The sequence below is a fragment of the Trifolium pratense genome, linkage group LG5 (assembly GCF_020283565.1).
Source record: "Trifolium pratense cultivar HEN17-A07 linkage group LG5, ARS_RC_1.1, whole genome shotgun sequence".
Lineage (NCBI taxonomy): Eukaryota > Viridiplantae > Streptophyta > Magnoliopsida > Fabales > Fabaceae > Trifolium > Trifolium pratense.
In genome coordinates, this window is record NC_060063.1 from 50,379,568 (window position 1) to 50,391,528 (window position 11,961).

Sequence of the window (11,961 nt, forward strand, 5' to 3'; positions counted from 1 at the left end):
AATAATATAGTCAACAATAATTTTGATATGATATACTTTTAAAATTGATGGTGCTTATCAATTATTGTACATAATTTTAATTACAATTGTTATACTTGCCATAGTGGTTGAAAATATTGCCTTACACCGAAGGTTTGCGGGTTCGAATTCTAGTCAAGACAAAATTGTATTATTTTTTAATAAAAATTGCAAGATAAAATGGAGGGAAAACAGATTAGGAGGGAAAAAATTGTTGAGAAAAAATAGGAAAGCGAAAGAGGAAAAAAACAAAGAGAAATGCTTAATATCCTGAGCAAAATTGCAAAGGTTAGAAAATTCCTTCTTTCTTAAATCAATGCAATAGTTCCATCATAGAAGGCAATTGTATTTAAAATTGGGCAGTATGTATAAGGTACTGTACAAACCCGAAAATCCTTGTCAGGCATTGGCTAAAAAAAATTACTTCAATTCAGCAAAGGTAAAATCGACCCAGTGTTGAAAAGGCTTGTGAGGAGCAATATGATTAATGTTATATGGATATGACAATTCTGTCCCTACTTTTTGTCTTAGATTAATAGTACATGCTTAAAATCCTAATTCACTTTTCCTCTTTTATTTAGCATAGGGTTGGGAACAGGCCAGGCCAGGCCTTGACAGGCCTAAGCCTGGCCTACGATTTTTTTTAGGCCTGAGCCTGGCCTGCGGCCTATCAAATGTTATTTTTTTTGGCCTGGCCTGAGCCTTTTAAAAGCCTGGCCTGACCTTGTAGCCTGTTTAAAAGCATGTGTTACATTAAAGCTTCTCTATATAGTTTTTTTAAATAGGCTAAACAGGCCTTAAAAAGTTTGAATTTAAATTTTTATAATTTCTACAACATTAAGAAAAAGCTAATAATATGATTAACACAATAATTAAAAACTAATAAAATAACAAATACGATTACAAAAAATAATAATTATTATAAATAATATTTTTTTATAATATATAAATAATAATATTATATAAATAATTATTATTATAAACAGGCCGGCCTATCAGGCTTCGTAGGCCTTTTTAGAAGCCTAAGTCTGGCCTATTTACGTAAACAGGCCGTTTTCAAAGCCTAAGCCTGACATTTTTAATAACCAGGCCAGGCCAGGCTTATACAGGCCAGGCCAAAGGCCCCTGTAGGCCGCCTGGCCTATTCCCAACCCTAATTTAGCACCATTATGCCTAAAATCTTCAAAACTCACGCATCAGCATTTTCTATACTGTAATAAAATAATTTTTGCACACAATTTTTAACTTTTGAAAATAAAACAATTTCGTTTTATGGTATTAGCAAAAAGAGGATCAATGTCAAAATGCTAACAATTGCCGAAGTGCTAAGAAATGACGTTATTACTAACAAAATTTAAGGCCCCTCGAGTGCTAAACGTGTGTCACAAGTTCAAGAGTTCACAGATAATATGGTTTTTCTTCTTATTTCCAAATAATAACAATATGCGCAGAAGAAAATACAAATCTTGCATATGCTCCAAGAGTTTCCATAAGATGAAATATACATCTCTAGAAATCTGATATAATGAAAGATTAAAAAGCACTGTCTATCCACTGTTAGGAAGGAAGGCTTGTAGAAAGAGCGTGATCAAATGTCGCTTTTTGTTCATTGTTAGATCATACATGCTGACTACATCCTTTTCTTTCTCTTTTTACCTGTCCACATTGTGTATATTTACATCATTGTTTTGAATCATTAATTTCTGAATCTGTGACCATAACAATCTCCATATCTCCATTTTCTGGTCTCACTTTAGCATCCTTGTAATCTTTTGGAAGCACATTACAGTCAATGGTGTACCATATTGGTCTCTCCTCTTGAAACAGTCTAAAAAAATAAATTAAAAGATCAAATGCATGGTAGGCGCACTAGTAGAGGTAACTGGTAACACAAACTTCACAAAAAGATAAAGATGGGGAGAGAGAGGACTTACGGGTGCTTGCATAGCGTAGGGACATGAACTGTAAGTGCATACTTGCAAGTTGAAATCTCTGTGATTGAACTGATCATTGCTCTGGGTTCAGAACAAACAAACCTCACCTGTGATAATATTATGAAATCAGTATGACGAGGGAAAGAAAACAGAACTAGATTTATGTGACTTCATACCTCAGTCTCTCTTGGTTTATTCGTAAGATCACATGTGGTTCCATTAGTATATTGGTGAGCATGATACCTAAATGAACATGATATATTAAATCCTTGTTCCCATCACACCATATGCAATGCAAGTGAAACCATTCATATTAATAGCTATTTAGGGAAGGTACCTTTGTGAAGCATCCTTTGAGCGGGGATCCTTAAATGTAGAAATGTCAGAAAGATTTTGGTTAAATGCAGCTGTTGCTTCCGAATCATACACACCCAAGACAAACTCCTGGACTACCTGTAACGGAGAAAAATGTACATTGATTATTGTTTATTATGTGTAAATATATGATTTTACAAGATTCAGAATAAAATAAAACAACAGAAGCATATAAATGAAACTTCTAAAAGCACTTCAATGACTTCTACTATCAATAATCATCACCAGAACGATTAATGAACCAAAGGCCCAAACCTCATGGAAGCTGTATAAGAATTTAGTCTGGAAACAACAGGGTTTCCCAATATAGAGACCCAGTTGGAGCTCCAAGTCAGCCCATCATATTTCCATACCTTTCTTGTGACAAGGTGGTCTGGATGCTCAGCAAGCCATTTATGATCACCAAATATACCCAATGACTTGGCGATTATCAAAACAATTCATACATAGAGATAAATTCCAGTTCCAAAACAAAAATCACCCTTGGCTCTGAAGGAAAAAGAAGAGAAGTAAATAGTTACCTTTTGAAATGATTCCTAAGTTGGAAAGCCAAAGGTTGGTGAATCTAATGGTCAGATTCATTGAACGTAACCAACTGAACAGTTCAAATTCAAACAAGTGCCAAATATTTGTTTGGGGGCGTTGGAGGAGTGGGGTGGCACCTAGCAAGGTTGAGTGTTTTATTAGAACACTGGAATATTCTAAGAGGTTCTCGCAATAAGCACTCGGATGGAACTGGCAACTGCCATACTCGACCTTCTCTTAGTTGGAATAGGAAGCTCAACCTACAGCTGTTTCACCTACTAAGCTAAGAGCTGAGAAGGTTAGTGTACTGTACTTGCCCAGTTTGGAGTTCCAAATCAGCACTCCACATTTCCTTTACCTGGCTGGTGACTTCATAACATAGACACCTAGCAAGCCGTCCACAATGACAAAACAAACCCTCAGCTCAGAGATTAACATTAAGGAGGCTGGCCAATCCTCACACTTCCCCATATGGATCCTGCTTCCCAAGATGTATTTATAGAGCAAAACATTTGCAATCTAAAGGACAGATTTCCATGTTCTGAAGTCAATTGGCCTTTTACTCAAGAACAACACAAGAATCGTATTATAAGAGAGAATGATACAAATTTCTTGGGAAGGAACCCAACTTGATTGTGTTGGGGTCCAAAAAGTTTACGCAAATGCACTATTTATGTCTATATAAGTTTGTAAAAAGTGAGAGTCCAAAGCCAATAAGATTGAACCCCGTATGAAGTTCAAACTTTTTTGATAATATGATGAAAATGTTGCTATTCAAATTATAAACTGACCCAACTCTTAGAATGCACCAGCCACGTCAGCAACATTGAATGAATTGATTCAAACTCATTCATGAATGTAATTCCTCTAACAAATCCATCACATTGGGCTACTAACCAAAGGATGGAGCAAATAGAAGTTTGCAAAAACATAATGAAGGGCCAAAACTGAATGCAATCAAGGGGATACCTTGTCATCCTCCAAATGCAGTTGTCGCAACTTCTTTTGATAGCAAAACTCATAAGACCACCAACCTTCTTGCTGCAAAAACACATGACCCAATGTAAATAAGACTTCTAGGAACCAAACTATCTTTTTATAAAATTTAATAAAGATTAACATATCACCGGTCAAAGTAAATACAGAGATGAAAATACTAACTCTGAGAAAGCATGGACCCTTCAATATTTCTAACAGTTCATCTGGTGTCTTCTGTTTAACCCTTTTCTCAGTTTCAACAATCATGCTGCTAACATTGTGCTGGATAAGAGGCTTTCCACTTTTTTCCTTTTCCACCTTAGGCAAGTAACATATAAATTTCTGTCCATTTTTATCTGGTACAACTAAAGATTCCTGGTCACCATCCTGTAAATTCAACATTGCAACTTCTTATCAGAAGCCGATATGATAAAGATATACAAAGTTGACTACGACCACACCCAAAGGGACGGATGGGGGACATTCAGTTATATCCATAAAAATTTGTTATTGAATTGTCTACTAGGAATAATGACATAGACACGGACACACCACTTGTATGAAAACACCAGTATTAATTTAAAATGAAAAAATATAAGTGATTGAATGTAACCACATGGGTTTATGTCTGGCTCGACACAAACATGCTAACATAAATGAAGTGTCAGTACTAAATAGATTTCAGTGTTGTCAAATATCGACAAAGCCTGACTTTTTAACAACCACCAGGACATTTTGTGAAGGATGCCTGTGCCATGGCAGATATGGCAGCTTAAAATGGCGGATTTTTGGCTTTCCTCCATGGTTTGCCATCGGCAATCAATAACCCTGATAGATAGTTGTTAAGGTTACAGAATCAAGACAGTCAAGTTAAGAGATATTATGAGATTCACCATTCAAGATGAGAGTTATTTTAGGATCAAACAATCAAATCAAATTGTAATTAGTTAGAGGAAATCAAGCAATAATTATAGGAAGCAATGATTAGGATATCAAAACTGCTTCTATATATTGTACCAATATACAATGTGAATAATATAGAAAAACATTAGTTCGTCAATTGTGGCTGGCCATTGAAGCAAAGTATGCAAATCCATCACGAGCTCATGTGATGTCTCTGAAAAATCAACTGCAGCGAAGTCGTAAAGGTTCTCAAACTGTCACTGAATTCTTATTTCAGGTGAAAAGAATCGCTGATGAACTAGCAGTCTTGGATACTGCCATATCTGATGACGACGTCACTCTCTATGTACTTAACGGACTTGGATCTGAATATCGCGACATCGCCGCATCCATCCGTACTAGAGAGCGCTCCTTCACCTTTGAGGAGTTACATAGCCATCTCATTGCACATGAAGAATTCCTGCAGAAAGAAGATGCACCTGCAGATGTTGCTGTTCCAACAGCAAATTTCCATCAGCGAAATGGATCTCGGAATTTCCGTGGACGCGGCTCCTTTCGTCGAGGCAGTCGCCATGGGTCGAACCAACATATGAATCATCTTCCGGAAAATTCATTCCACCCGATGCAGTCAGTCCCACGCCGCCAAAATGCCTCAAATAATCATGGTTCGAATCGGTCCCTCAATCAAGTACCATCAAGGAACCAAGGCCACTTCAACCCACGAGCAAATCGTTCACCTTCATGCTGCCAATTATGTGATTTTTCTGGTCATATAGCCAAGAATTGCCCACAGCTTATGCAATCCAGTCCTGCTGCTAATTATGCCACTACAAATGCAAACTGGATCCTTGACAGTGGCGCTAATCATCACATCACTGCAGACTTGAACAACTTAAGTCTTCACTCCAACTATGAAGGCCCCGACTCAGTCACGATTGGAGACGGCTCAGGTTTAGCCATTTCACACATGGGTTCAACTCATCTCTCTACTCCTTCTACTGCTTTTCATCTTAAAAATGTTTTGTGTGTTCCAAAAGCAAGTCACAATTTAATTTCTGTTGCCAAATTCTGTCAACAAAATAATGTGTATGTTGAGTTTCACCCTTTCTCTTTCTTTGTGAAGGATCTCAAGACAGGGGCAACATTGATGTGCGGTCCAACTAGTGGTGATCTCTACACCCTCCAGCCCTCACTTCCTACTCCACCAACCAACCTTCACGCATCACGGTCCACTAACAACCTTTGGCATGCCCAACTAGGCCACCCTTCGCCCAAGACACTTCACCAAGCTCTCAAGACATTTCTACCTTCAAGTTCAAATATTTTTAGTACCAAATGTAACTCGTGTTTCTTGAATAAGAGTCATAAATTACCATTTCATGAATCATCAATAAAAACTTCTATTCCATTTGAATTAATTTTTTCTGATGTATGGGGCCCCTCTCCTGTAACCTCTGTTAATGGTTATCGTTATTACCTTATTTTTGTTGATCACTACACTCGTTATTCATGGTTATATCCATTAAAACAAAAAACTGAAGTTGTTACAATCTTTCCTCAATTCCAAAAAACTATTGAAAACTATTTTTCCTTTAAAATTAAATCCATCTACACTGATGGAGGGACAGAATATATCAAAGTAAAATCCTACTTCTCCACACATGGAATATCTCATTTCATCTCTCCACCATACACCCCGGAGCACATCGGACTAGCCGAGCGTAAACACCGACATATTGTTGAAACCGCTCTCACACTATTAAGTCATGCTTCTATTCCCTCAAATTATTGGTGTTATGCATTTCAAGCCTCTATATATCTCATTAATAGAATGCCCACTCCTTTACTTGGTTTCAAATCACCTTTTGAATGTCTTCACAACAAACTCCCATCCTATAAAAATTTCAAAGTCTTTGGGTGTCTTTGTTATCCTTGGCTACGTCCATATGCTTCAAACAAATTATCCCCACGTAGTACACCATGTGTTTTCCTTGGTTATTCTACTCAATACCACTCTTACATTTGTCTAGATCGAGCCACTCAAAGGGTGCATCTATCTCGTCATGTTGTTTTTGTTGAAGATGAGTTCCCTTTCTCCTTGCCAAACCCTCAACCCTCACCTCCATTACTGCCACAAAGTTTTTGGCACCCACTCCCCAATATACTAGCCTACCCACATCAACCTAACACAACCGAAACCATAATTCACACTTCCATGCCACCAATCCCTCCTATTGCAGACCCACAAATCTCCAGCTCATCCCCTCCAACTAGCTCCAATATTACCCATGCCAATTCAACCACACCTCAATCAACCGAACCCACACTTTCAAACTCAAATAACATCCAACATTCACCATCACCCACACATAACTCCTCACCACAAACCACACCACCATTGGAACGCATATCAACGTCATCCTCTGAATCTTTGAGACCCATCACACGATCCATGAATAACATACAAAAGCCGAACAAAAAATATTTATTGGTCACAAAACATCCTTTACCATCATCGCATGAACCTACATGTGTATCACAAGCAATGGCTTCGGCTGAATGGCGTGCCGCCATGGCATCAGAATTCAATGCATTAATGCAACAAGGAACTTGGGATCTTGTCCCTAAAAACACGGCTTCTAATATCATTGGGATGTAAGTGGGTGTTTCGAGTTAAACGACGGCCAGACGGCTCGATTGATAGATACAAGGCACGACTAGTCGCAAAAGGATTTCATCAACGTCCTGGACTAGATTATGATCAAACATTCAGCCCCGTGATTAAACCTTCAACAGTCCGATTGGTTCTTACGTTTGCCATTCAACAACGTTGGCACATTCGCCAGTTGGATGTGAACAATGCGTTCTTGCATGGTAAACTTCAAGAAACTGTATACATGCAACAACCACCAGGATTTCATCATCCAGATTACCTTGACCATGTTTGCAAGCTAAAGAAATCCTTGTATGGCCTAAAACAGGCCCCTCGAGCTTGGTTCACCGCCTTACATTCCTTTTTACTCTCCTACGGGTTTGTCAACTCCAAGTCTGATCCATCATTATTCATCTACCTCAAAGGTGATGTCAAACTCTACACCTTGGTATATGTTGATGACATTTTAATTACAGGTAACAACGATCAAGCAATTGTTAAGTGCATTTCAACACTAGCCACTAAGTTTTCAATCAAAGACTTAGGATCCATTCACTTCTTTCTTGGTGTTGAAGTCATTCCTACTACTCAAGGATTATTTCTAAGTCAACACCAATATATTCATGATTTGCTTGATCGCACAAAGATGAAAGATGCAAAGATTGTTCATTCACCAATGTCAACATCCTCTCCTCTTACTAGAAATGATGGTACAAGTGCAGCAAATATTACGGAATACCGAAGCATCATAGGGGCTCTTCAATATTTGTCCATGACAAGACCTGACATAGCCTACACCGTAAATAAGCTTGCACAGTTCATGCAACATCCATCATCAACACACTTCACAGCCTTGAAAAGACTTCTTCGGTATCTCAAAGCCACCATCTTTCATGGACTTCATTTGAAGAATTCTTCTTCCCACAATCTTTACGCATTCAGTGATGCCGATTGGGCTGGAAATCGGGATGACTATACATCCACGTCTGCACATATTACATTCTTTGGTGGGAACCCCATTTCTTGGAAGTCTTTTAAACAAAAAGCTGTTGCAAGATCATCCACGGAGGCCGAATACAGAGCTCTAGCATCTGCGTCCGCAGAAGTTCTATGGCTGTCATCACTTCTCTCTGAGCTTCATGTAAATTTACCCACAATTCCTACCATTTACTGTGACAATCTCGGTGCCACTTACCTCACCGTCAACCCTGTCTTCCATAGTCGCATGAAACACATTGCTATCGACATTCACTTTGTTAGAGATCATGTTCGCAATAATAAGATTCGGGTTCAACATGTTTCCACTAAAGATCAACTTGCAGATTGCCTCACAAAACCCCTGTCCAGGCATCGACATCAAGACCTTCGATTCAAGATAGGAGTATCTGACGGTACCCCTATCTTGCGGGGGCGTGTTAAGGTTACAGAATCAAGACAGTCAAGTTAAGAGATATTATGAGATTCACCATTCAAGATGAGAGTTATTTTAGGATCAAACAATCAAATCAAATTGTAATTAGTTAGAGGAAATCAAGCAATAATTATAGGAAGCAATGATTAGGATATCAAAACTGCTTCTATATATTGTACCAATATACAATGTGAATAATATAGAAAAACATTATTTCATATCTGTTTCTTTATAATAGTCAATCTTTTCCTTAATGTAAGTGAACATTTCTAAAACCGCTTAAATTTCCAACCTAACAAAAATGACGAAACCCACTCTTATTCCCAAGCTCTCCGATATCATCAATACACAACACCATTGTTAAACAGGAGTGCCAGCATTCTTTGAGGATCTTAAATAGTAAGGAATCCTTAAAGAGTACCTTGGGGCACTCGTCAGCAAGATCCTTGTTAAAACCATAGTTTGATTCCGAACCAGCATAGATACAACAATATACACAACATTTCAACCATGCTAACATTCAATATTTATCTTGAAGTATTATTTATTTAAAAAATTAAAAAGAAACACCAATATCACATCCCATAAGAAATGGTGCACACAATAACACATAAGAAAGCTTACAGGGTGAAAAGGGGATTCTTCAGGGTGGAATTCGATCTTGTATTTGGGTTCACGAGAGCTGCCACTACTAACACCACTACCACCACCACCACCACCACCAAATATACTACCTGTTCAAATTCTTATCATATATTAAACTCCCAAAATAAAGAATATTAATTAATTAAAACTTTACAACTGAATTTGAAAACCCTAAGAAATTAAAGTAAGGGATTCAAAAGAGTGGAAAATTACCGATATGAACAGGGAAAATCTGTTCACCAAAGACATAGCTGAAAGACAAAGCGATCAACAACAAAAACAATGACCTCATTTTATTTTTTTTTATTTTCTTTCTTAAACCTCTGACACCTATACATACAAAAACGCGATTCTAATGCTGCTTCAGCTTCGTCTTAACAATAACATTCAAAGATCTCAGCTTCAATGTTATGTTGCTTCGACGTCATGTCACCAATCCACTGTTGCCACGTCAACTGAAGCCTGCACAATATTACTCAAAAAAAATTTTTTTTTTTTTTTTTTACGGTAATACCTCAGTTTTAATTTAAAACCCTTATTATTATTTTTTTATTAACATTATTTTTTTTTATCAGAAAGAAAATCATGTTTTTCATGAGAGTAGTTGAGTGTCACATTTTCTTTTGAAGAAGAGTGTCACATTAATAAATAATGTCAAGTTAATAAAAAAAAATTGTGGAAATTGAAAACAGGACTATCAAATCATAAAGAGGAAAACATAAATTGCTCTAAATAACTAGGGTTAATGGTGCACAATTGTGATTTTTAGGGGTCAAAAACTCAAGTAGTTTTTTTTTTTTTTTTTACTATATAAACTCAAGTAGTTAATACTTAATACTATGAAAGAATGTTTTTAAAAAATTTCACAAGCATGGTTCTAAATGAGAAATTACACTGATAGTTGACCCACATATTTGACATAAATTCGAAATGGATCAAAAGATTGACTTTTGTGGATGATGATTGAACAACGATTTTATGGTTAATAAGAGGGTAATACCTATAAACATTATGACGTCTAAGTAAGTACCATAATTGGAAGTTAGATACATATACGGTGTAGAGCCCCCGTTTAATCATCATCCCTAAAGAAATATTATGTGAAACAAAATGTGATATTAAATTGAAAAATTAAAAATAAATATGGGGTAATCAACTTAACTTTAAGGGTATGTTTGGTTGAGAGAAGAAAATTAGAAGAGAGAAATAGGTGAGAGAGAGAGAGTATGAGAAGAGAGAAAAAAATGAAAAATAGAGTAGATTTAATGTATTGATTGATATAAGAGAAATAAGAGAGAAATAAAAGAGAGAAAAATGTGTTTAATTTTTTAAAAGACAATAATATCCTTGTAAAAAAATAATTAAAAACTGTGGGGCCCAACCAAATGTGTCTTTGATAAATTGTTATGAATATGTAAATAATTGAAAAATGTAAAGGGCAAAAATGGAAATGAATCAAAAAGCGACTTCTCTTCCCACTTTCTTATCTATTTTGCAGAGAATAAAAAGGTTGTAGGACCCATCAATATTTAATCTTTCTTCCCTATTTCTATGATGTCCAAACAAAAGAAAATGTCTATTTCTCTTGTCTTTCTCTCTACTGTTTCTCTCTCTTTTCTTTTTCTTTTCAACCAAACGTAGTCTAATAGCTATCTTGGACGAGTAACTATCTTGGACTTCCCTTAATCGTTGGCAAAAAGAAGAAAGATATTTTTCCTTATGTAAAGGACAAGATATGGGAGTGCATAAACTCTTGGAGAGGAAAATTTTTGATGAAGTATAAGCTTGTATTTGTAAAGAGTAAAATGGAGCATAAAAATTACTTATAAAATTTAGTTTATGATAGAATGCAAACATAGAAATAGAGTGAAGAATTGTGGAAAAGATTAGAAATGGGGCGCCACACTCTTTCTATTGATTAGAAAAGATCATAAGCAGTATATTATATGCAAGGGACGGGGTTCGAACCCCAGACACCCGACTTATCCACCTTAACGGTGGAATATTTCTAGTCATTAGGCTATCTGATAAAAAAAAAGGATCATAAGTCAAAATGAGGATCACCAAAAGAAACTTGGTTTCTTGATAAGATCGAAACCTTGGTCCAAACTAGAACAAAAAAGAGACAATACTCTCAATTCACACAAAGTGTAAAATTCTGCAAAATACACCGTCTTATTCATTAATTTTTGAAAGTTACAAAAGCTTTCTAGTAACAAAACTCAGAAAAACTGATCCAAATCTCTCTCATTAGTGCTAATAATTAGCATTGATCAACCTATTGTGGGAGTTGTGGAATACAGTGTATGAAATTACTCGTCGGAAGCGGGAAGGTGTTTGGGGTTCAAAGCGAAACAGTTGTGGAGTGAATGGAAGGCTGTGCAGAACATACAGCATGACAGAACACAATCGGTACAGCAGCTACAGTGGCAAAAACCGCATGATGGTTGTTGTAAAACGGTTTACTGAGTTTAATAAAAAAAAAAACAGAAAACGAATTTTTTCAAAAATGGCAACGA

General features: G+C 36.5%; 1 protein-coding gene across 1 annotated transcript; it reads right to left on the reverse strand.

The window, feature by feature from the left end:
• Positions 1-1,415: 1,415 nt before the first annotated feature.
• On the reverse strand, positions 1,416-9,865 carry LOC123884103 (protein OS-9 homolog). The gene is made up of 8 exons (XM_045933112.1): positions 9,656-9,865; positions 9,422-9,531; positions 4,014-4,217; positions 3,822-3,893; positions 2,290-2,405; positions 2,129-2,195; positions 1,953-2,059; positions 1,416-1,846 (listed from the first exon to the last, which is right to left on the reverse strand). The coding sequence occupies exons 1-8, from the start codon at positions 9,732-9,734 to the stop codon at positions 1,699-1,701; spliced, it is 903 nt and encodes a 300-aa protein (XP_045789068.1). The 5' UTR covers positions 9,735-9,865; the 3' UTR covers positions 1,416-1,698.
• Between the last annotated feature and the right edge of the window lie 2,096 nt (positions 9,866-11,961).